Genomic DNA, 25,415 nt, shown 5'->3' on the forward strand with positions numbered 1-25,415 from the left:
TCCTTACATCAGTTGGACTTCTGGCTCCATCAGCTGGGGCTAAGGCAAGGGTTTGTAACCTGCCGCTCCAGAGCCTCATGTGACTCTTTAAAGACTTCTTTGTGGCTCCCGATGTTGTAATTAGAAAGCTTTTTCCTCAAAAAAACAAAAAACTTCTGATTATTTTCAATGAAGGGTGAACGTCTCAAAGTCCAATGAACGGCTTATATCTAAATAGCAAACAATAAGTGATCTCCAAATGTTGGCTAACTCCCCCTTTAATATGTGCAGCGCATTGTGGGATATGAAACTCTACTTGTGTTTCGATCATGTTGCTAATAAAGTCGTATTCACATGCATCGTGGCTCTTGAGTTATTGAGTTTGTTACTGAATTCAAAATTGCTATTTTGATTGCTGAACCCTAGGTTAAGGTAACAGGGAAGGTACAGCCTGTATAATGTGCTTATTGTGGTCTCTGTGCAGTAGTCTTATTAGAGATTGTCTGGTTGGTGGCTAATACCAGCAAAACAAATCACGTGGAGGAGTGAAAGGAATCACATGAAAGCATCAAGGAGCCCCATTGCGTATATCTAGATCTCTGTGTTAGTCACCACAGGTTGAACTTCTCTTGTCCAGCAGCCTGGGGACCTGACCAGTGCCAGCTGAGAGAATTTGCTGGATGACAAGAGGTCAATGTTTTCTAGCACATTACCAACACTTCCACTGCTTATTGGGTTCTTAGAAGACATTTAGGGTAAATTACAACTAAATAACAGCAGAGAACACTGAGAGCCAGGACTGGTGGCTGTAAACAAACCTTACAGGACCACAGGAAACTTGTCCGTACCCATGATAAATGGTCATCTGGCTAACTAAAGACATGCTGGATTATGGAGTTTGTCAGCCGAGGGAGTTCCAGATTAGAGAGCTTCAACCTGTAGTTCTGTGATCTGGCATCTTGTTAGCCACCCGGAGCATCTTGTGTCTGAATTATTTTGACTGTCTGGCTCAAAAGAAAGAGATTGTATCTTGCTCCATCTCTTTTTCCTTTGAATGGTATTTTTCCACATTTTAAAAAAAAATATCTGGTCCTTGGTTTCCAGGCCTACAGTAAATCTCTGATCAGCATCCCTATCATTCCTTGTCTTTCTCCTACAGACTCATCCATTTCAGTTTTCTAGTTTTTCGCCTTATGTACCTCTGGTGTATCAAAAATGAGATTTCTTGTCCCTATTTCTGTGAGCTCGAGAGAGGGCTAGAGAGCTCAAGATACTAACAGACGTCTGAGGAGTAATACTTAATTTTTTACACTTACCCAGTAAATTGCCGTTTTCAGAAGCATCCAATCTAGTGTTGGCTAGAGGTGGGAACCCATGAGAGAGATGCAGAAGATTATATTTCACTTGTGTGGAGTGTCTCCTTATCTGTCCATTCTCTGCTGAATCAGCTCTCGCAACTTGGAAATACAGGTTGGACCTCTCTAGTCTGGCGCACTCTCCAGCAACATCCATGGGCCAGCATGATTTTAGTTAGCTGAGTAACCACTTATGATGGGTGTGTCCAAGTTTCCCATGGTCCAATAAAGTTTGTTTATAGCCATCCAGTCCTGGTTCTCAGTGTTCTGTGCTGCTGTTTTAGCTGTAATTTACCCCAAATGGCTTCTAAGAGCCTAGTAAGCAGTGGAAGTGTTGGTAATGCTGCTAGACAATATTGATCTCCTGTGGTTCCATAATTCTCTTGTTCGGCACCAGACTACAGAGATGCCAGCAGTAGCAACTAGCTCATATGTTTATCCTAACACTTTAAATGCAAGAGGGAGCATACGATCTCGCTTCCCAAGCAGAACTCCTTGTGAGGGATGTTAAGAGCCAGGCAGTCACTGCAGTGCTAGACACTGCTACAACTGAGTGCACAAACTGGGTAATTGCCTGCAACGTACTGATCTGGGTGTGCATGTTTTTGAAAGTGCAGTTTAGGCCACTCCTGTTCAAAAGCTTGGTTCTTTGTGAGTGGGGGAGGTTCTTTTCCCAGCCTGCTGCTATATATGTGCCCCACTGCCTTGTGGGTTATCCTGGGAAGGAGTAAGGCTAAGGGAGTAAACCCTGACAGAAAATCTGGAGAGGAGTCCTAAGGTGGTTCTGTGTCAACTTCTGGCACTGTCCCAGCAACTCCTGCAGCTGAGCTGGTACCAAACGTAGAGTATATCCTTTCCTTTGGACTATATCAGTAAAGCCAAGAGTAGCGGGGCCTGGTGTCTGGGCAGCCCAGGATCTCCATAAAATTGCCCAGGTTCGCGCCTGGAGAGGTACTCCAGCATCGTGTAACAGCATTGAACCAACACATGAGGCAACAGATACTGGTTATAAGCGCTTGCTCAATTGGCGTAGAGAAGGAGCGCCAGGGGTTGCTTCCGATGGTGGGAGAGATCATCGCATCTCATTGGACAGTCACTGCCCGCCTTAAGCTGGGCAGCCCCTGGCCAATAGGGTACTGTCTCGCCACAGTTCACTTGCCTCACTGGGTGCATGAGGCTTAAGGTTCCCAAACCTGGACAAGTGACTGAAATGAGCACCAGGCAAACCAACAAGAAAATTATTAAGAAAAGGAAATCATCAAAGTTTCAAGCTTGCTTGTTGGAATATACTGACCACGTTGACCGGTTTGACTGAAGATCTTCAGGACATCAGCGACACCCGAAAGACCGCTGTCATCAACGAGGAACTGAAGAGGCTCCAAGTTGACATCACCACTTTGCAGGAGACGCGACTCGCAGCTTCGGGATCCCTAAAGGAAAAGGACTACCCCTTTTTCTGGCAGGGCAAAGCCCAAAAGGAACCAAGGGAGCACGGTGTCGGCTTTGCCATCAGAAACACCCTTCTGCAAATGGTGGAACTAGTCACGGGCGGATCAGAAAGACTCCTTCAGGTAAAACTTCAAACCTGTGCCAGTCCTGTCCACTTGATCAGCGCTTATGCTCCAACTCTGAATGCCACACCAGAAGCAAAGGACAAGTTCTGTGACGAGCTCAGTGCCGCCATAGTGCAAATACCTGCTCATAAACAGTTGTACCTTTTTGGGTGACTTCAGTGCAAGAGTTGGAGCTGATCGTGACTCATGGCCCTCTTGCCTAGGTCACTTCGGTGTGGGGGAAAAATGAATGACAATGGACAGCGTCTCCTCGAACTTTGCACGTACCACAATCTGTGCATCACCAACACATTTTTCCGAACCAAGCCACAGCACAGTGTGTCATGGAGACACCCACACTTGAAACACTGGCACCAATTAGACTTGGTCATCACCAGATGCGACAACCTCAAAAACGTCCTCCTGACACGCAGCTACCATAGTGCCGACTGTGATACAGAACATTCACTAGTCTATTCCAAGCTCAAGCTGAGACCCAAGAAGCTACACCATTCTAAACCAACTGGGAGGCCCCACATTGATGCCAGAAGGACGGCAAACTCAGAAAAAGCCAAATTGTTCAAAGAGACCCTTGAGGAGAATCTGCGCAGCAGCCCTGGGGGTGCTGATACGACATCCAGATAGCAGCATCTGAGGGACACAATCTACAATACGGCCTTGTCAGTGTTTGAAAGAAGAGCTGGACACACAAATGACTGGTTCGAAGCTAACTCCGATGAGAAGATTTCAGTCATCGAAAAGAAGCGTGCTGCACTTCTGGAGTATAAACATTCACAGAGTCAGAGTACCCAGCAAGCACTCCAGATTAGCCAGAAAAATAGTACAGCAGACAGCCAGGCGCTGTGCCAGCAACTACTGGCTTAAGCTATGCAGCAGTATCCAGGCCTGTGCTGACTCTGGTAATCTCAGGGGAATGTACGAGGGCATAAAGAAGGCAATGGGACCCATCCAGAACAAGACGGCACCTGTGAAATCCAAATCTGGTGAAGTCATCACTGACAAAACCAAACAGATGGAGCAATGGGTCGAGCACTACTCCGAACTGTACTCAGGTGAGAACACTGTGGTTGATACAGCCCTCAATGCTGTCAAGCTCCTGTCAGTCATGGACAGTCTGGACCAGGAACCAACTGTGGTCGAATTGAAGAAAGCTATTGACAGCACTGCAGTAGGAAAGGCCCCAGGCCAGGATGGTATACCACCAGAGGTAATCAAGTGTGCCTTGGACACACTCCTGGAACCCCTACATGAGCTGCTGTGCTTGTGCTGGAGAGAGGGTGAGGTTCCACAGGATATGCGGGATATAACCTTGTATAAGAACAAAGGAGACAGAAGTGACTGCAACAATTACTGTGGAATCTCCCTTCTAAGTATCACTGGTAAATTGTTTGCTTGTGTCATCCTTGGCAGACTCCAGAATCTTGCTGAGAGAATGTATCCTGAATCCCAGTGTGGATTCTGTGCCGAGATCTACCATTGACATGATCTTCTCCCTGAGGCAGCTGCAGGAGAAAAGCAGGGAGCAGAGGAAGCCACTCTATATTGCCTTCATCGACCTGACCAAGGCTTTTGACTCGGTCAGTAGGGATGGACTGTTTAAATTGCTCCACAAGATAGGCTGTCCACCATGGCTACTCAAGATGATCCAGTCTTTCCACGAAGACATGAGAGGAACCATCCAATTTGATGGCACATCATCGGATGCCTTCAGCATCAGGAGTGGCGTCAAACAAGGATGCGTCCTTGCTCCGACATTGTTTGGGATCATCCTTGCACTCCTCCTGAAGCACGCCTTTGGATCTTCAACAGAGGGCATCTTTTTGCATACAAGATCTGATGGGAAACTGTTTAATCTTGCAAGGATGAAGGCTAAGTCTAAGGTGCGGGAAGTCCTCATTAGAGACATGCTGTTCACAGACGACGCTGCTGGAGTGACACGCAGAAGGCCAGCTTCAAAAACTGCTGGGTCAGTTCTCCAAAGCATGCAAGGACTTCGGGCTTACCATCAGCCTAGAGAAGACAAATGTACTTGGTCAGGACATTGCTGAACCTCCATCAATCAGCATTGACAGTTACATGCTAGAGGTTGTCCACGAGTTTACTTACCTCGGGTCCACCATCACCGACACCCTGTCACCGGAGTCCGAGCTAAACAGGAGGATTTGAAAAGCAGCCACAACTCTGGTTCAGACTTAGCAAGAGTGTGTGGAACAACAACAAGCTGTACACTCACACCAAAATGCAAGTCTACAGAGCCTGCATCCTCAGCACCCTCCTTTATGGCAGCGAGTCTTGGACCTTGTACGCCTGCCAGGAAAAGAGGCTGAATGTCTTCCACTTGCGCTGCCTCAGGTGCATTCTTGGGATATCATGGAAGGACAGAGTGCCCAACAACGCCGTCCTCAAGTAAGCTGGAATTCCAACCACGCATACCCTCCTCGGGCAGCGGCGGCTCCGCTGGCTTGGCCATGTCCACAGTATGAATGATGGAAGGATCCCAAAAGACATCTTGTACAGTGAGCTAGCCCAATTGCGCTATAAAGACATCTGTAAGAGGGACCTCAAGGAGGTAGACATTGACCCAGATAGTTGGGAAGAGCTGGCAGACGACCGCAGCAGCTGGAAGCAGGAACTACACAAGGGCCTTCAGAAGGGTGAGGTGAAGATCAGACAGCTGGCAGAGGAGAAGTGAGCCCATAGAAAGGACAGCAAGGACCTGCCAGACATTCACTACATATGTAGCAAGGACTGTCACTCTCACGTGGGCCTCCACAGTCACAATCAACGCTGCAAATGACGATCTTAAATGGAGTTACGAAGGGCGCGATCCATAGTCTACGCAGACTGAAGGATGCCTTGGAGACTTGGCTACATGCATCCAGTAGCAGTTGCCTATAACAGTAGCCACTTCCAGCACTTCATTTACAAAAGCTGAATTGCAGACTCCTTACTGCTCTGTTCAAATTTTTAAAACGAAAAAGGAAAACAAGACAAAAACCCTGATGTGAACCTGCTGCTCTGTGTAAATACTCCTAGAATCCTTGTGATGGCAGGGAGAATCGGGAATCCAGTTTCGTACCAAAGTTCCCTTATGTCCACATGGCTTTCCATCAGCAGTGCCTTTATTTTTATTAAATTTAAAAAGCAATAAAACCAGCTAGCACTTTGTGAATTAAAGCTGTATGTTATCCAGTTACTAGGAAAACTGCTCTGCTAATCGTTACGCTTTTTTGATTGAGCACCTAAGAATGTACCAAGTTCCTTGCAAAAAAAATAAGTGGGAACAGGGCTTGTTCTAATGGCCGGCGTTCAGCTAAGCTTGAGAAGAGGCAGAACCCTACAGCAGAGCGTGGAGGTAGCAAGGATCTCGGAGCAGACAAACAGATCAGATGTCTGTGTGATGGCGCTGGTGTGAGGTGCAAAGCAGTGCTTGAGAGAAGAATGGGGACTGTTGGTGGGTCAGGTGACCCCTTTGTCATTTTACCCATTAGTGGGTGGATGTGAGCTGTGGATGAAATGGCTAATTCTGGTTGGCTAAAGCAGCTTTAAATTTTGTTTTCTGACTTAGTTATGCCACTGGTGTGAATGGGGTACAGATCTAGGAAATCTTTTGAGATCAGGTTCTGACCGAGGCATGATTCATTGCTGGGTTACTCTGGCCTGGGCCTTCGTAATCTGGGGATACATGTGTCCTGCTTGACTTTAGGTTGAACAGCGCCTCTAGACTCGAGCAATTTTCAGAAGCTGTTTTATTTTTTGTAATCAAACCCTTGCCATACTAAATTGCAAGCCTTCTGCAGGACATAGCTGGGTGTCTTCTGTGACTTTAGAGGATTTCGTGGGAACAATCATGGAAACGTTTCATCAGTAGACATTACTGTCGACAGCTGCTTTGTTTCCCTGCTTGTTTGGGTGTCTTAAAGTGGTGGAGGTTTTGTCAGTAGCTAGGACACTAGAGTTGGACTCACGAAGATGAGGTTCACGCTCAGCTTTGCCACTGTCTGCCTTTGTGCTGGAAGTCCATTTTTCTCTTTCCTCTCCATTCCTTTGTCTGTCTCGTCTCCTTCTTCGTAAACTCTTTGGCACAAGAATACAAACTCTCTATCTGTCCAATATGTAGTACAATGGAGTCCTAATTTAAGCTGAGGCTTTAAGTGGTAACACAGTACAAATAGATCAGTTATGATCTTGATGTCTTTTAGCAGTGAACTTTTCACCTTACCTATTTACTTTGGAGAGAGTTTGAATTTCCTCTGGAATTTTCACCAGAAAAGATCACTCTTGAACATCAATGCATATTCACATGGCTAAAGAGGAGAGCTAGAATAGTCATGACTATTGAAGTGCAGAACATGACACGATAGCCAGTCAGTCCAAGTAGAAGAATCAACGTTCAGAAGACGCCTTCCCATATTGAGTGTATCTGTGTTAATCAGTATGTTGAGAGCAAACAGCATTCTTTATGAAGAGGAAGAAGAGCCCTGAACATACATGCTGTACAGACCCCAAAATTATTTAAGGCTTTTATTATTTTGAAGCTACCTTCTGCGACATACATTGTTTCTAAAACAAATGCTAATAGGGAGATAATACACCATGTTGTTCTGTCTAAAAATCTCTTATGCGCAGCTGTAAGTTGAACTAGTTGTTGGGGAATATCTTAAGTTATTAATTTTAAGTGGCTGTAGATCAGATGTCTCTTTAGTAAAGATGCCCAGCTCTGCTTGTATATTTAACAAGAGACAGATTACAAGACTTTTGACTAATGTGGTGTTCTAGCTAGATCTCCCAGATCAGTGACTAACAATCAGTTGATTCACTCTTTGCTGCTAGCAAGTTGTTGCTGAGCAGAATCCATTTAAAAAAATTAAATATCAATAATCAAAGATAAATAGCACATCTGGTAATTATTTCAAAACAAGTAGTGCAAGATAAATGCCTTGTGGTCTTTAAACATTTAGTTCGTAGCATTCTGTAACTGCAATGAGTGAACTAGCCTTTCTTCCATTATGTTACCTTTGTACTCTCCCGGTTGAATACGGTTCATTAAAAAGTTAACCAATAAACAAAATCTTGTGCGTTAGTCAGCAGGGGTTGGACAGAAATGAGCAAAGTTAATGTCAGAAATGTTCATTGTTTTTGAGGAAATCATTCACAGGCAAGAGATAATGGGGATAGAGGAACTGGGCTGTAAAATTTTGAAGTAAAGGGAGCGGCATTTCATGGTTTCTCCATTTCACATTCAAATTACTTGTAAATGCTGATATGAGGGAGTGTTTTCACTCCAGGCTGGGTCCACAGGCAGCAGTGAATCCACAAGGGGTCCATTTATTGCATCTAGTCTGGACACAATAAATGAACTGCCATTGTTTCCAGAACTCCACCAAAACATGAAGAGTAAGGGGAATCGACTGAGGTGAAGGCATTGTGGTAAGCAGGCCCTAAGTACATCAACTTCAGCTATGTTATTCACATAAGCTGAAGCTACATAGTTTAGATTGATGGCCCATGGTAATGTAGACAAGGTATAAGGCAGCGATCACAGACTAATAGGGTCAGTGCAGCAAAATGTCAGAACTCCCTTCCAGAGCCATTTGAATGGCACCTCGCAGCTGCATTTTGTAAGGTTCAGTCATGAGCCGCCTTAACACGCTCTCCAAAAGTCCAATGTTCTACTAGCTGTGGAGGTTCAGCACCCCAAGCATAGGGCAGAAGGATAAGTAATGTGAGCAGAGCTTGGGAAGGAGGCATTGGAAGGGGTCTAGGGTAGGAATGAAGTTACACCCTCCAAATACACAATTTTCCAAAAGCCTGTTATCCCAATGTCCTGCTTTCTTTGCATTCCTTTCAATACAGAATCCAATTCAAGGCCCGTGTCCTGATGTTTGCAGCCCTTTATGGGACTGCATCTTGCTTCTTCCTGCACAGCCAGGTCCTCCCTTTTGGGGCTGGAGATCAGACAATGTACTCTAGACCAATAAACCTTCAGTAAGTCTTTTCCCTGAAGGTTTGCAAGAGGCCTCCCTTCCACCCTGTCATCTTGACTAAGCCAGTTCAGCACTGAAATCATCCTGTTTGTTGTTGTTTTCTACTCTGTCTAGGTTTAATTGTTTGGAATGGGGTTGTAAAATATTTTATTAAAATAAAATGAAGAGATGTTGCTTGCCACGTGCCTAAACAGTAGTACGGTAGATCCCTGAGTTATGTGAGGGTTCTCTTCCACATACCCTCCCGTAAACTGAATTTTGCATAAGTAGGGTTTCAGCTTTTTCCCTGGTGGAACATATGTTCTGCAGCCGGGGAAGCAGCAGAAAGGTAAGCCCCGGGGGGGGGGGGCAGTTGGGGCGGGCTAAACCTGGTGGTGCGTTGGGGCTGCAGGCGGGAGAGGGGTTGAGCCGGATCCCTGCTCAGGTCATGAGCCAGGCCACATGGGGGTTGAACCAGAGTCGCACTTGGGGGTGGGGGGGGGGGCGGTTTGAACTAGAGCATGAGGGAAGCTGAGCCAGGGCAGGGGGAGAGGGAGGGAGTTGAGCTGGAGCCAAGCATGAGGGGTGGGGAGCAGGAGCTGGGTGCAGGGGGATGAGCCGTCAGGGGGCGTTGAACTGGGGCTGGGGAGATTGAGCCTGAGTCATGCCTGAGGGGTGGGGAGGTTGAGCCAGAGGCAGGGGTGTGGGGTGAGCAGGAGCTTTGTGCGGGTGGTGAGTGGAGCTGGGGAGGGGGCTGAGCCAGGGCCATGTGCAGCCAGGGAGGTTGAGCCAGGGATGGGGGTAGGAGCGAGTTAAGCGCAACTAGAAATTGCACATTTCCAGGGTTTACTGTAGAAATTGGGGTCAGCCGTATAAGAGGGGGGTCCCGTACTCTGAGACCTTACTGTACAGGAGTCAGCAATGTTTCTGAGGCGGATGCTGAAATTTGACCTTTTGACATGCTGGTGATACTTTTTAAAGTCACTAATAGTCCTACTTACCACAGTAGTAGTAGTAGTAGCATCCTTCAGTCTACGTAGACTATGGATCGCACCCTTCGTAGTTCCATTTGGGATCATCATTTGCAGCATCCACTGTGACTGTGAAGGCCCACACAAGAGTGACAGTCCTTGCCGTTTCTGTTGCATGTGTAGTGGGTGTCTGGCAGATCCTTACTGTGCTTTCTGTGGGCTCGCTTCTCCTCTTCTAGCTGTCTGATCCTCATCTCACCCCTCTGAAGGCCCTTGTGTAGTTCCTGCCTCCATCTGCTGCAATTGTCTGCCAGTTCCTCCCAGCTGTCTGGCTCGATGTCTACCACCCTGAGGTCCCTCCTGCAAACATCTTTGTAGTGCAATTGGGGGCATCCGGGAGGTCTTTTGCCAGAGGCTAGCTCACCATACAGGATGTCTTTTGGGATCATTCCATCATTCATCCTGTGGACGTGGCCAAGCCACCGGAGCTGCCGCTGCCCGAGGAGGATGTGCACGGTTGGGATTCCAGCTTGCTCAAGGATGGTGGTGTTGGGCACTCTGTCCTTCCATGATATTCCATGGATACACCTGAGGCAGCGCAAGTGGAAGACGTTCAGCCTCTTTTCCTGGCAGGCGTACAGGGTCCAAGACTCGCTGCCATAGAGGAGGGTGCTGAGGATGCAGGCTCTGTAGACTTGCATTTTGGTGTGGGTGTACAACTTGATGTTAGTCCAAGCACACTTGCTGAATCTGGACAGAGTTGTGGCTGCTTTTCCAATCCTCCTATTTAGCTCAGTCTCCAGTGACAGGGTGTCAGTGATGGTGGATCCAAGGTAAACGAACTTGTGGACAACCTCTAACAAATAGTTGTCAATGCTGATTGATGGAGGTTCAGCAAAGTCCTGACCAAGTATGTTTGTCGTCTTTAGGCTGATGGAAAGCCCGAAGTCCTTGCATGCTTTGGAGAACTGATACAGCAGTTTCTGAAGCTGGTCTTCTGCGTGTGACACTATAGCAGCGTCATCTGTGAACAGCATATCTCTGATGAGGACTTCCCGCACCTTAGACTTAGCTTTCAGCCTTGCAAGATTAAACAGCTTCCCATCATATCTTGTGTGCAAAAAGATGCCCTCTGTTGAAGATCCACAGGCGTGCTTCAGGAGGAGTGTGAAGAAGATCCCGAACAATGTCGGAGCAAGGACACATCCTTGTTTGACGCCACTCCTGATGCTGAAAACATCTGATAATGTGTCGTCATATTGGATGGTTCTTCTCATGTCTTCATGGAAAGACTGGATCATCTTGAGTAACTGTGGTGGACAGCCTGTCTTGTGGAGCAGTTTGAACAGTCCGTCCTTGCTGGCCAAGTCGAAGGCCTTGGTCAGGTCGATGAAGGCAATATAGAGTAGCTTCCTCTGCTCCCTGCATTCCTCCTGCAGCTGCCTCAGGGAAAAGACCATGTCAATGGTAGATGTCTCTGCACGGAATCCGTGCTGTGATTCGGGCTACACCCTCTCAGCAATCTTCTGGAGTTTGCTGAGGATGACGCGAGCAAACAGTTTACCAGTGATGCTTAGGTGGGAGATTCCACGGTAATTGTTGCAGTCACTTCTGTCTCCTTTGTTCTTATACAAGGTTACAATGTTAGCGTTGCCATATCCTGTGGAACCTCTCCCTCTCCAGCACAGGCACAGTAGCTCATGTAGGGGTTCCAGGAGAGTGTCCATGGCACACTTGATTACCTCTGGTGGTATACCATCCTGGCCTGGGGCCTTTCCTACAACAATGCTGTGGATGGCTTTCTTCAGTTCATCCACAGTTGGTTCCTGATCCAGTTCGTCCATTACTGGTAGGAGCTCGACGGCATCGGGGGCTGTATCAACCACAGTGTTCTCGCGTGAGTACAGCTCTGAGTAGCGCTCGACCCAGCGCTCCATCTGTTTGGCTTTCAGTGATGAGTTCACCAGATTTGGATTTCAGAGGTGCCATCTTGTTCTGGGTGGGTCCTAATGCCTTCTTCAAATCCTCGTACATTCCCCTGAGATTACCAGAATCAGCACTGGTCTGGATGCTGCTGCATAGCTTGAGCCAGTAGTTGTTGGCACAGTGCCTGGCTGTCTGCTGTACTGTTTTTCTGGCTGCTCTGAGTGCTTGCAGGGTATTCTGGCTCGGTGAGCGTTTGTGGTCCAAGAGTGCAGCGCACTTCTTTTCGATGGCTGGAATCATCTCATCGGAGTTAGCTTCGAACCAGTCATTTGTGTTTTTCTAGCTCTTCTTCCAAACACTGACAAGGCCGTGTTGTAAATTGTATCCTTCAGCTGCTGCCATCTGAATGTCATATTGGTACCCCCAGGGCTCCTGCGCAGATTCTCCTCGAGGGTGTCTCTGAACTTTTTTTGTGTCTCTGAGTTTGTGGTCTTTCTGGCATCAATGCGGGGCCTTCCAGTTGGTTTAGAGTGGTACAGCTTCTTGGGTCTCACCTTGAGTTTGGAGCAAACTAGCAAGCAATCTGTATCGCAGTTGGCACTATGATAGCTGCGTGTCAGAAGGACGTTTTTGAGGTTCACATCTAGTTGATGCCAGTTTTTCGAGCATGGGTGTCTCCATGACACTCTGTGCTGTGGCTTGGTTTGGAAAAATGTGTTTTGTGATGCACAGATTGTGGCACGTGCGAAGTTTGAGAAGACGCTGTCCATTTTCATTCACTTTTTTCCCCACACCGAAGTGGCCAAAGCAGGAACGCCATGAGTCACAATCGGCTCCACCTCTCGCATTGAAGTCACCCAATATGTACAGTTGTTCCTGAGCAAGTATTTGTGCTGTGGCAGCACTAAGCACATCATAGAACTTGTCTTTTACTTCTGATGTCGCGTACAGAGTTGGAGCATAAGCGCTGATCAGGCGGACAGGACCGGCACAAGTTACTTACTACAAATTCATTCATAAATAAAGATGCAGAGCTTTACTGTTTAGGTGGTGGCTGGCAGCATTAGCTGGTCTTTTGTTTATCCACAGGCAAGTTTTGAGCAAGCTCATGGCTGCATGGGTGAGGAGGGGCAAGGCTGAGCTCCTGCCTCATGTGCTGATGAAAATCACCTCACATGGCACTCTTGGTATGCTTGCCATGGGTTGCTGACCCCAGCAGTAGTAGTTCTAATGTGTGTGTACATGTATCGTTTTTGAAATGGTAATATTGGTTTGCTCAAAAATATTTTGGAGGGCCTATTAAGGGCTCAGTCCAAACCCACTGTAGCCAGTAAAAGACCATTCACAGGTTTGATGTGAATTTTTGTTCAGGCTGTATGTAAGAAAAATCAAAATAATCTTATGCTGGATTTTTCTCTTTCAAGTGTTTGAGTAGCTTTATTTGGTAAATTCTCTTTGAACTAAGCAAGAAAAATGTAACTTGTGCAAATGGAGAAAACTACAAGCACTTGTAGGGATGGCTTTTTATGCGTTCATTATAGTTCAACCCTGTTTATCTGAAACGTTTCAGGGCCATCTAAAAGGAAGGTTTGAACAGCGAGTTTGTAATTTTGGAATAAACTGCGCCGCTAGGAGGATATGTGAGATTAGGGTAAATGGGGTTTTGCTGTATAATCTAGCTTTGTGTGTATTTCTGATTTCTAATTCTAAAAAGAGAGCTTTTCTTGTATCAAATGTAAAGGCTGCAATTGTTTTCAAGCCAATTAGACTCTTTTCCTGAGAGGGATACTGTTAACTAGTTTGGGAACAAAATGTAAATTATTATTGATTGTTAAAACACAATTTTGTAAATCCAAGTCCTTCCAGGATCTCTCAAAATGTCCACTCAAGTTTTTGTGTTCGCATGTTAAAGGGGCTGTGTCAGATTCAAAATGACTCTGCTGTCCGAAACATTTTTAACTCTGTTATTGTAACTGAAAGATATGGGAGACAAATATTAAGTTCAGTTATATTAAAATAGCATCTTAGCCTTACGACAGAGCGCATGGTACAATAAATATAAGACAAATAAGAGGTTTTAAAATCAGCACAACTCAATAAAATTAAGACACTCTGAAAATACAAAAAACACAGGTTCAACTTGACCCCAGCATCGATTACAAGTTTAAAGTCACAATCTCTGCAACAGTATACAAAAGTGAACTAACAGGGGTTATAAATAAATTACGTTGTTTAGGTTAGAAGGAGTATCTTTCATATACTTGTTTAAGCAGTCAAGGTGGCAAACAGCGCAAATGTCTTAGGATAGGAACATTTTCACTACATAACAAGTATTCTTCCTGTTGAGGCAGTGGAGTAAAAGGCATCTGAGCCAGAAGGAGGGCTAGTCTAGTTATCAGAACGTAAGTAATGTGGTAGATCATCAACTGAGCTAGACCTGCCTGGGTAGAACATCTTCTCAAACAGGCTGTCTTCATTGATTGAAAACAAGAGTGGAAAATGCCTTTCTTGAGAGAGATTTTCATTCAAAATAACCAAATATTTCTCAAAACTGCCTACCCTTTGAAGAAGGCAGCCAAGGGACAAGTGTCATATCCAGTTGTTTGTAAATATCTTTTGTTCTAAACGTAATGGTGATTCCACATGCTTGCATCCCTAGGCAGGTCAAACTGCAACAAGCCCAAGGAATGGAAAGAGCAACACGCTTTCAAAAGCCAGAGGAACTCTTAAGAGTTGTTTACTGTTTCCTCAGACATAAACTTGGACGATGCTGTAGATTCATATGCTGAATCCTCAGCCAAAAATTCAATGTAAAGGCATTGAGCTTCACTCAGAATAGCACACACTCTTATCTTTGTCCTAAGTAAAGCTGCCAGGAGTGTAATTTGAGAGGCTGAGCCAGGGAGAAAAATATTATTTTCCCTCAGGATTTTTGTTGTGTGCATTTGATAGCACTTTACACTTCTATATAACCTGTATTCTTTGTAGTTTTGTGGATTTTTCTCACGGAAACACCAGGGCTACGTCTACACGTGCACCCAACTTCGAAATAGCTTATTTCGATGTTGCGACATCGAAATAGGCTATTTCGATGAATAACGTCTACACGTCCTCCAGGGCTGGCAACGTCGATGTTCAACTTCGACGTTGCTCAGCCCAACATCGAAATAGGCACAGCGAGGGAACGTCTACACGCCAAAGTAGCACACATCGAAATAAGGGAGCCAGGCACAGCTGCAGACAGGGTCACGGGGCGGACTCAACAGCAAGTCGATCCCTTAAAGGGCCCCTCCCAGACACACTTTCATTAAACAGTGCAAGATACACAGAGCCAACAACTAGTTGCAGACCCTGTATATGCAGCACGGACCCCCAGCTGCAGCAGCAGCAGCCAGAAGCCCTGGGCTAAGGGCTGCGGCCCACGGTGACCACAGAGCCCCGCAAGGGCTGGAGAGAGAGTATCTCTCAACCCCCCCAGCTGATGGCCGCCATGGAGGACCCCGCTATTTCAATGTTGAGGGACGCGGATCGTCTACACGTTCCTACTTCGATGTTGAACGTCGAAGTAGGGCGCTATTCCCATCCCCTCATGGGGTTAGCGACTTCGATGTCTCGCCGCCTAACGTCGATTTCAACTTCGAAATAGCGCCCAACACGTGTAGACGTGACGGGCGCTATTTCGAAGTTACTGCCGCTACTTCGAAGTAGCGTGCACGTGTAGACGCAGCTCAGGAGAGCAAGAAGTACTACGGCCACAATAATTGGCAGCAGAAGGCTGGACAGATGTAATATCTGAAACTGCTTTTAACAATTTTTTTTATTTTGACATTGAATTGTTTTCAGGTTGTGTCCTATTTTAAACATTTACCTAAAGAGCAAAACTTAGCTTTGAGCTCTAACTTGGGTTAAAACCCAAACGTTTCAGTAATCTATTAGCACACATGAACTTGAATGAGAGAACCTCTATTTTCACTTGACCAAAAAAAGAGTGAAACACAAAACCAAATGTATTTTTCCTCCATTTATGCTTTTTTGAATTTTATAAATTCTTGAAGCTTTCATAATCAATAGCATTAATAATGTTAGAAAAATAATTTCCTGGTTGAAGTTTTTAACTCAAGTCCCTTTCCAAATACACCCTTACAAAGTTAGTTACTATTACAAAATGTGGATTTTATCTTTTGACCCTTGTAACGTGAGAGCTGTGCTGGTTCTGCGTTTTAAGTAAACATCCCTCCATCTTTTTCCCCTGTTTTCTGGTTTGTGTAAAGATTAATGATTAAAATGTTTGTGTTTACAGGGAGGCTGCGTGGATTCAACAAACCAGAGCCTGGTTCTGCTCCTCATGACCCTTGGACAGCAGGATGTTTCCAAAGTCCTATTAGGACCTCTGTCTCCGTACACGTAAGTTTGTTCTCTTTAACTTAAAATACCAAATCTTGTTTAATTTGCAATTTATAGCATAACAAGTATTTTTGTAAAGACTGTTTCCTTGGCAGCTATGAACAGAAATTCTTGTACTCATCCTTTAACGATCAGCACATGATATACTATCTAGTGTTTTATTTTTGCACAATGGAATAAGACCTCCTTGTTTTTCTATTCTCCTTCTGATTCCGAGGCAATTAAACTTTCAGAACCCATTTGTTGTTGTTTCTTTGTCTTGGATTATATACAACAATCGCATTTTTGTTGCTGAGCATAAGCTGTCTTCTTTTGCCTTATGACCTCTGTTGCAGTTGTGCACATAATGTAATGTAGTTTGAATGGGTAACACACACCAAATTGTGTCCAGCTCATGGCATGAGCATGAGCATCAACGAGAAACAGCTCAAGAGTGCGTATCATTGAGAATGGGATCCCCTGAAGTCTTAGAATTGACATGGATTGCATTGTATTTTTGCTTGGCCATTTTTATAGTTTCTTCAAGGTCCCTGGCAGTTACCAGAGTGAAGCAGAGCTGTGTGTTGCCCTTTTGTGGCCCAAGTCTCATTGAGGGGAAGAGGACATGCTGCGCAGAGCTTTCCTGTTACCATAGGTGGGTGGTGAACAATTGACCAGACTGAAGGAGGGACTGAATTGAACCTGGAGAGAGATGTGCACCTGTGAGGATGACATCAGACAATTGAACATGAACTGTCCTTTTTCGGTTATCATGGTACCGGTGCTGTATACGTGAAAGGTACAGTACTGTGATAACTGAAGAATGATGGTGCCATCACATGAGCTATAAACTGCATCACATCACATCCCAGTGCTTCCAAAACCAACAGATCCCCCAGAGCTGGGAGGAAGGGGTTTTGTGTGGATTTTGAGGGGAGCAATGGAAGGTTATCTTTGTGGAAGAAGCAAGGTAGAACATCAGAAGGTGAGCATCATAGGGCTCAGTAACATCATCTGACATCAGGTATTAGATTGCACAATTAAACTATAATAATCTGATGCTTTACCAATTCAAACTACAAAGTTTGCAAAGCATTCGTTCTGAAGTGGACTTATTTCAGATGCTTTCGTAGTTGACACACTTAGAATGGTAGTGCCAGACAGAGAAGCTTAGCGGTGGATGAGGGTTACTGTCAAAATCAGCATGATTCATGTGAGATCATGTAAGTCTTCTATCTGCTACTTCTGTGCTGCTGCCATCTAAGGATTCAGAAATTAGTCTCCACAGCTACTTTTGCACAGATGCAAGAGACATTTTAAAAATAACTGAAAATCAAAACACTATAGAGTAGTGTTCCTTAAATTTTTGAAACCATGGAACACCAAACTATAATATTTTTATGTGGAACAGCTGTGGAAAAAGTTATTTTAAAAAATGGTCATCAGACCAAAAAAAAAACAAACAGCAACAGATACAGTAAAACTAAAAGGAAGTAATTTAATCAGGTATCATAGCAATGAAGTAGAAATATTGTATCGGGTTTTAATAACAGAAAATATATACCATCAGCGTATGATATCAAAAAACACCTGTGAGTTGTCCACAGAGCATAGTTTAAGAAACACTGCTGTAGAGTTCCACTCTTTCTTCAGCCCTTAGCTCATATGACTGCTACTATGTTAGTAGCCTCTTGCATTTACACTTTCACACTGAAAAATCCCATGCTACTTATTACACAAATAGTATACACAGTATTTACATCCCTCAACTAGAACAGTGAAACTAGTGGTTTATGGAAACAATGGGATTGGAAACGATGTCTTGGCATTTATCCTTTGATACTCCATGTGAAGGTGGACTCTTTGAAGTTAATTGAGACGGGGGGGATGTTCGCTTGCCAGACGCACCATGTCCAGCTCTGTTACTGTCATGCTTCTCTGAAGTCACATAAATCAATCCATCCCCCTTCATATTGCAGATTCCACAGATTGTAGGACCCTTTCCCTTTGCTGAGACTTCAAAATGAAGTGGGGCACTGCTGCTGACATACCAGATACAGTTGTGTGAAGTGGTGTGTTACTTATATTGGAGACTCCCAGATCACATGGAGTTAGTGTTTTCACAATTCAGCCCAAATTGTGCATATAGTTGTATCGAGGGGAAGAGGTAGCAACCATAGCACGTGGTGGAACCAGACTGTTTAATGACTTCAAACTTTCAATTTCTGCAATCATCCTGGTTGTTGAAGATGACAGATCTGGCCCTCAGCTTACCTAGATCTGGCCTGTGGCAAGGCTCTGCACTGATGCTGAGGGTGAGGAGGTGAGAGAGCCCCAGTGCAACCCACTAGGGCTGGAGTGCAAGTGCTGGCTGGCCCCAGTGTGGGGATAAGACCCAAGCCTCAGTATTAAGTTGGTTTTGCTGTATTTCTTAAGGCATGGCATTTTTCATAGCCTTAAACAACCCAACAGGTGGATCTAACTTTTAAGTGTGAAGTGTAAAGTAAACTTTTCTGCTGGAAGTGTAACTGAATATCAGTGAAACAGCTTTTGTGGCAGCAGTAATTTAAGTAAGCTACAGAACAAGCTGCTTTGCCCATAAAACAATTGTTAAGTGCGTGCAGTTCGTGCCTCTCTTCATTTTACTTTGCAGCATTCTAGGGGAAAAAATGCTGCCTCTGTAAATGTGTTTTTGTTCTCAGCTGTGGAGAATTGGAAAGCTGCATACCATGTGGCACCCTGGTCCCCTGCAGACTGATTAGGCTGCCCCTGAAGGTTGCTTTAATAGGTTATGAATGGCAAGTGTGCGTGTGTACCTCAGCTGCCTCTCTTCCACCCCCTCATACTAAGGTGACAAGACAAGGAGGGATTATTAACGCTGTCCCAAAGGAAGGCTGCAGTTTTCTTAGTTCCTGACAATTTTTGTTTGCTTTCCTGCTCTTAGAGGTTTCTGTATTGAACACTTGTCTGGTCTCTCGTGTTCCCTTCCCCTATCCCCCACACAGTGTGCTCCTAGTGCCTCCACCACTTCTGGACCATTCCACTACTGGGCAGAGTACTGTGGGACTTTCTTAGGATTTGTAGTGTTGTAATCTGCAAAAAACACATTTTCAGGAATAAACACTTTTCCAAAAGAAGTCCAAAATAAGAATTCATGATTTTTAAAGTGATACTGTCAGATTCTAAAGATACGTGTATTCTAGAAGTGGCAGGCTTATAAAACTGTTTGTGAATCTGTTTACTATATTACTCATCCAAACATTTTGAATTTCCATAGCTACCATCAATGTATTTTTTTGGAAATTCCAGTAAAGTTTAGCACTGAGCATTTTGGGGCATAGAGGGGAGCAGAATGGATAAGGAATTGGATTCTATTCTGATTCTGCCACTGACCTGCTGACACACCATGATCAGCTCATGCCACCTCTGTGCCTCAGTTTTCCCTCCTGCTCTTTGTGCTATCTATTTTAATTATTTGAATTAAATTTTAATTATTGATGCTTCAGGGCTTTTCCCCTTTGTTTTCAGTGCCAGTCTCAGTTGGAGCCTTCATCTAGGCATGCTGTAATACAAATGAGATTTTGTTTTTTTTCAAACCCATTTACCCATTTTCCTGTTTCTGTACCAAGTAACCAGCATGTCTCACTGAATCTTCTAGTCTATGCTCTAATTACAGGCAGACCAGATGAGTAATCGATTTGTTGAAGATAATTCAACTCTTCTTTAAACAAAAAAAGAAAAGAAACCTCATTTGCATTCTTTCCTTTTCAGAATTGAGTTTCTGCGACATTTGAGAAGCTTCTTCCAGATTATGTTCAAAATCGAAACCCAGCCAACTCATGAAGAGCTCAAGGGTGGAGAGAAAGTATTAATGACGTGTGTTGGCATGGGATTTTCCAATCTTAGCAAAACAATCAAATGATAAAACACCTGCAGCTTTTATGAAAATGTGACATCAAGACAAGTACAGCCAAGATGCATTGTACACCCAAAATGTTTGTGCCTGTTCTCCTTTTTTCTCCAGACAAATGTGGTGGTTGCTCTATGCAACAGTCTGTAAGAATATTGAGAGTTTTCACTTTTATCTTTTTTTATGGAGTTATGGAAGGAAGTCTTAAAGATGACCAAAAAGAGAATTTGCAGTGCAAATAACTTGTAAAAATGTGGAGTAACATTACATACCCTGATAAAGTACCACCAACATTGAAATGTTGAACTGAACTCAAGTTAAAGCAATAGTTTTTAAGTTGTACATCTGCAGAATTTGTCAAAGTTCTCAATCCTGCAAATATGTGTGAACATATACCAGTAGTCACCTGGGTTTTCATGGAGCGACTCATGAAGGAGGTAGTGTGTAAAATATGTGATTGCAGGATCAGGGCCTGAATCCTGAGTGGGCATTAGGTAAGGACCATAAAGTTAATGGAAAGACCCCTACTGTTGTAATGGGCTGTTGTAATGGGCTTTGTTCAAGCTTAGTGAACTGCAAGTGTGAGGATAAAGTAGAAATATCTTCTGTGTAACTTTTTTAACATCAGAATTTAATAAAAGATGTTTTCCTATACTGATACAATTCTGCTTTCTTACTTCAGGAGCAGGGTTAGAGATACATACCTCTTGGAACTGGAAGGGACCTTGGGAGGTCATCTTGGCCAGTCCCCTGCCCTCTTGGCAGGACTAGGCACCACCCCTGACATCTATTTGCCCCAGTCCATAATGGGCCTCCTCACGGATTGAACTCGCAACCCTGGCTCTTAGCAGGCCACTGCTCAAGCCACTGCGCTTCCCCCCCACTCCCCCAAAGGCCCAGGTTTGTTTGACTGTATTCCATACACACCAAAACAAGACTGTTCTGATCATTTTGGAAAGGTGGCAACACAACTACATAGTCACACAGGGGTTTGAGGGACTAAATGTATCTCATATAGGAATTGTCTCATGGCTGCAAACTGTATTGGTGAGGTGCCTCATGGGGTTTCCTTGCTTAATGCCTTTCCAGTTTCCAAATGATGAAATACCACATCAGGAAAGATTTTTTTCACACAGCAGAGGTGAATGGTAGAAGATAGTGCATACATATTAGTTTAGCATTGGACTGCTCTTATACACTGAATAACTATTATGCACATGGACATAGACCAAATTCATTTTTCTCAGTCTGACAAACAATGAGGATGACTAATTTAAAATTAAACCATTTCATAAGCTGTACCACTGGTGGTACAGTGATTATATCCCTTTATAAACTGTACTGATGCAATAACTCTGAACATAGTATTACACCATAAGAAACTCAGGAGAGTTATCCACTACTGTTGTAAGAAATGCATCTATGACATCGTAGGTACATGTTGGACCCACACAGGAATTTGCCAGAAGACTCTGTGAGTAGTAGTATGCTGTCAAATATTGGAAGCAACAATACTCATGTCCTTGAAATTCTGTATTTTTGTAACAAACTGCCTACACAGTTAGAAAAATAAAATTGAATTGATTTTTTTTTTCTGAATGAGTTTTTTCCCTTGTTTAATTTTGTTGTTCCTGGATTAGCACTCTGAATTTTCAAAAAAAATAAACAGCACCTTTAACCGATACATGTGTGAGAATTGTTGCCTTCTAAAAACTTCTGGGAAGAGCAAAATAGGGGTGGCTTTTTCATCTGTTTTAATAAATACAGAGGTTACAGTGCAAAAAGTAATTAAGATGGAGTGTTTTGTACCCGTTCATCCACATCAGTGAAGAGTGCTGAGATGTAGTTTGTGTCCTGGCACAGCCTAATTCATATTACTAACTGAAAAGCATCCCACCCCTTCATTGACATTGAGGACACAAGCTACCATATGCTGCAGCATGTGTCACATGATGCAAATCATGTCATTCAAATGTTATTGCTGGGTTGTGTAATTCATTATGCGGAACTGTGTTTATTGTTCAGAACCTGGATGGGACTCCACAGTGCTATGTAATCTGGAAATCACTGCCAACGTACAAAATACAGTCCTGCTCCTATGTTGCAATAGGTGGGCTTTCTATTACAAGTTTTTTGGCCCGCATTTGTAATCTGACTGTTGGTGAGTGCTCTTCCTGGTAATTGACTGACTCTTAGCATCAGCATTTTTAATCACAATCAAATGTTTCAAGTAATGCTGTTGGGAAGACTCTGTTCCTTCAGGTAAAAGAGAAACCTACTAATTTGTGAAGCCAGGATTTGGTGCCAGAACTTACCCTAAGAGCTCTTAAATGCAGTTCTACAGGTGGGGCTCACTAGTGGCTGAATTTTGACCGTGAGTTTGTAATATTTCTCTCTGCAAACTCTCCATGTTGAGAGTCTGCTCTCATGTATGTAGATAGTCTGTCATGTCCAATGATGATGTCTTGAGCTTGCACAGGCTCATCGGTTGTGGACTTGCATGTGGCGTTCACAGTGGGGGCAAGGGAATTGTCCTGGCTCTGTTAGTGCAGCTGCTGCTGCTGCTTTCTTCCTCTCATGAGCATCAATGAGGCGCATGAATCGCTGCTCTAAGTTGTCATATGTGTCGTACGAGAGAACGCCAGCCTGTTCGGTCTTCTGCATGCTGCTCTAGCTGATCTGGTTTTAAACCAGCATGAGCAGTGTTGGCCTTCACGCAGTCTTTATACCTCTTGTGAGGCCTACCTTGATTCCTTTTGCCCTGGGAGAGTTCACCGTAAAGGAGTTGCTTAGGGATTCTTGACTCCTCCATTCGTATGACGTGCCCTGTCCAGCGAAGCTGGGCTTTCAGAATCATGGCTTCGATGCTTGTGGTTCCTGCTTTGTCCAGGACTTCCAGGTTCGTACCTCTGTCCTGCCATTGAATGTGCAGTATTGACCTCGGGGGTGTGCATGCATGTGTGCGCTCCAGCAGGTTTATATGTTTTCCATACAAGGCCCAGGTTTCATAGCCATGCAGGAGATGGGTCAGGACTACAGCCTTGTAAACTTTCAGGTGAGTGGACTGTTGGATAGTGTGCTGGTAACACTCACGCTCTCAGACATCCTCGTGCCCGGCTTGCCTGGCAGATGCTGGCATTTAATTTCTTTGTCAAGGGAGCCATTGTTGGCTATCGCATTGCCAAGGTACTTGAACTCTACTCTTTTTAACTCTGTTCCTTCAGTAAAGTCTGCTCTCATAATATAGAGCTAAAAGCCTTACTTATATATACACTGGGTCAGAACCTCTACTGCAGTTGACTTACAATCCAGTAGCTGAAGCAGATCAGAATAGGAGGCAATTCACCAATATTGGCTGTAATGTAGTCCTGAGTATTAACCCAGTGTGAAGTATCACCTGTGTCCTATTGTGTGATCGGACGTGGTACAAGGAGTAGAATGAAACAAAGGGAATATAGAAAACTCTTGATTTAACAAACTAAGGGGGTGTCCACTAATGCCAAAAGTCCGTTAAATGCGAGGGTATTACTTGTATTCACAAAGCACATCCCACCCCCATCCAGGCTTCCCCTCGCACCACCAAGAAAACATGAAATGGATAGCTCACTAGAGCTGCTGCCACTGAAGTCTCATCATGTCCTGGGCCATTGCCATAGCTGGAAGAGCTGCCACCCTGACTGGAGGCTCTGCCACAGCTAGAGCTGCTGTAGCTGGAGTCATCACATGCTCCTCCCACCAGGTGTGGGGCACTTGGCATGGCAGCTTTTCCAACCGCAGTGGCTCCAGGATGCCTCTAAACTGGTGGTTCCTGCAGCCACGCCAGGAGCCCCAGCCATGGCACAGCTTTTGCAGCCATGGTGACTCCAGCTGCAGCCCAGGTCCTGCAGATGCTGCAGTTCCAACAGCAGCACAGGTCTTGCAGCCACAGTGGGAGCCCCAGCTGTGGTGGCTCCTCCAGCCACAGTGTGGGTCCTGCAGCCATGGCAGCAGCCCCAGCCGGGGCAGGTCCTGCAGCCACTCTGTCAGCTCCAGCACTGGTGGCCCTCCAGCAGTGGCTCCAGTGATATCACCAGCATTTCTGTATTTTTTTTTGAGGTTGCAGGGGGGTGGTGGATTCAGCGGACTTCAGGAACAGCAAGGACCTGGTGAATATCTGTTGTTCCCAAAGTCTGCTGAATCAGGGTCTGCTAAATCAGGAGTTTACCATACATGTTCCCAAGCACTTTGTGTTGTGTATGTGGTTGTGGAATATCTGTTCATCTCCCATCCACTACACTCCTCTGGGGGGTTCCAGGATGGAAACAGGACTGACACTCCTGTGGGATTTTGCGTGGGGGAGAGGAAGTTAATGCTGTGTCTCCCTGCGGTAGGGAAAGAATTGGAGGCAGAGGTCCTCTTTTTCCCTGTAGGGGAGGGGAAAGCAACAAGGAGCCAGATCTGTCCACAGAAAAAAGATGGACTACTTCAGGTAACTGCTGCTCCAAGCCTTCCTGTCAATAGGTGGAGCCTTCTTCCATTCTTCTTCCACTTATTATTCTCCTGCCTGCTGAGTTCTCTTTCATCAGCCAGTAAAGATACAGGAGGAGGATAGTTGAGTTTACCCAGCCTCAGGGAGGGGAGCTCTTCTGTTTTCAGCAGAGGATGAAGTTACACTCTTGTGTACTGGAACCATTGCACATTTCTAGTTTGCTAGGCAGAGACCAAAGCACAGGCCCTGCCAAGGTTACTGGCAAAATATAAGTACAGGGTTAACATGAACAAATAACATTAAGGAGCAGGTTTCTTTGAAGTTCCATGCTCAGTCTTGTTGAGCGGATGCTGAGGCCCAGACCTCACAACCTTTTCTTCTGCTCTGATATCTGTCTTCTGTCTCATCACTGGCTCCTTTACAGGTGCCAGTGATTTCTATGAGGGTTTGCTTCTGGTGATACCAGCCATGCTGGGCTGATGTCAAAGCACAGCCATATAACACACAAGATTATTTTAAGTGGCAGCCAGTTAGTTCTGCAAAAAATGTCTTCACCTAGCTCTAGTGCTGTCTCGCAATTCTAAGCATTATTTCTAATGTTAAAATGGCTGATGGGAAGTATCATAAGGGAATTTCAGTCACTGTTAACCTTGGGCCACAAAGTTCTCTCCAAAAATCAAGTTAGCTAGCTACAATAGTTTTTATAAGTAAATACAGTCAAATACAATCCCTGTCAAAGTAACTGATTCTTCCCCCCTTCTCCCAACGTTTGTGCTTGTTTTTTTTAAACTACTGCAAAGTAGTACAGGCATTTTGGTGATTAAAGAGATGGCAATGTTTAATTCAATGAATACTAGAGTCAGGAATTCCAAAAGTCTAGCCC

At 44.7% G+C, this 25,415-nt stretch overlaps 1 protein-coding gene across 2 annotated transcripts in view; it reads left to right on the forward strand.

The window, feature by feature from the left end:
* The window catches only part of RCL1 (RNA terminal phosphate cyclase like 1), a 108,258-nt gene extending 86,518 nt beyond the window's left edge, over positions 1-21,740 (forward strand). For both annotated transcript variants that reach the window (XM_074994861.1, XM_074994859.1), the window contains 2 exons: positions 16,072-16,175; positions 19,926-21,740. In XM_074994861.1, coding sequence (XP_074850962.1) covers positions 16,072-16,175; positions 19,926-20,076 — 255 coding nt within the window. In that variant the 3' untranslated portion in view covers positions 20,077-21,740. The remainder of the gene's footprint in view (positions 1-16,071; positions 16,176-19,925) is intronic.
* Positions 21,741-25,415: the final 3,675 nt, after the last annotated feature.

This window comes from Carettochelys insculpta, chromosome 5 (assembly GCF_033958435.1).
Source record: "Carettochelys insculpta isolate YL-2023 chromosome 5, ASM3395843v1, whole genome shotgun sequence".
NCBI classification, from domain to species: domain Eukaryota; kingdom Metazoa; phylum Chordata; order Testudines; family Carettochelyidae; genus Carettochelys; species Carettochelys insculpta.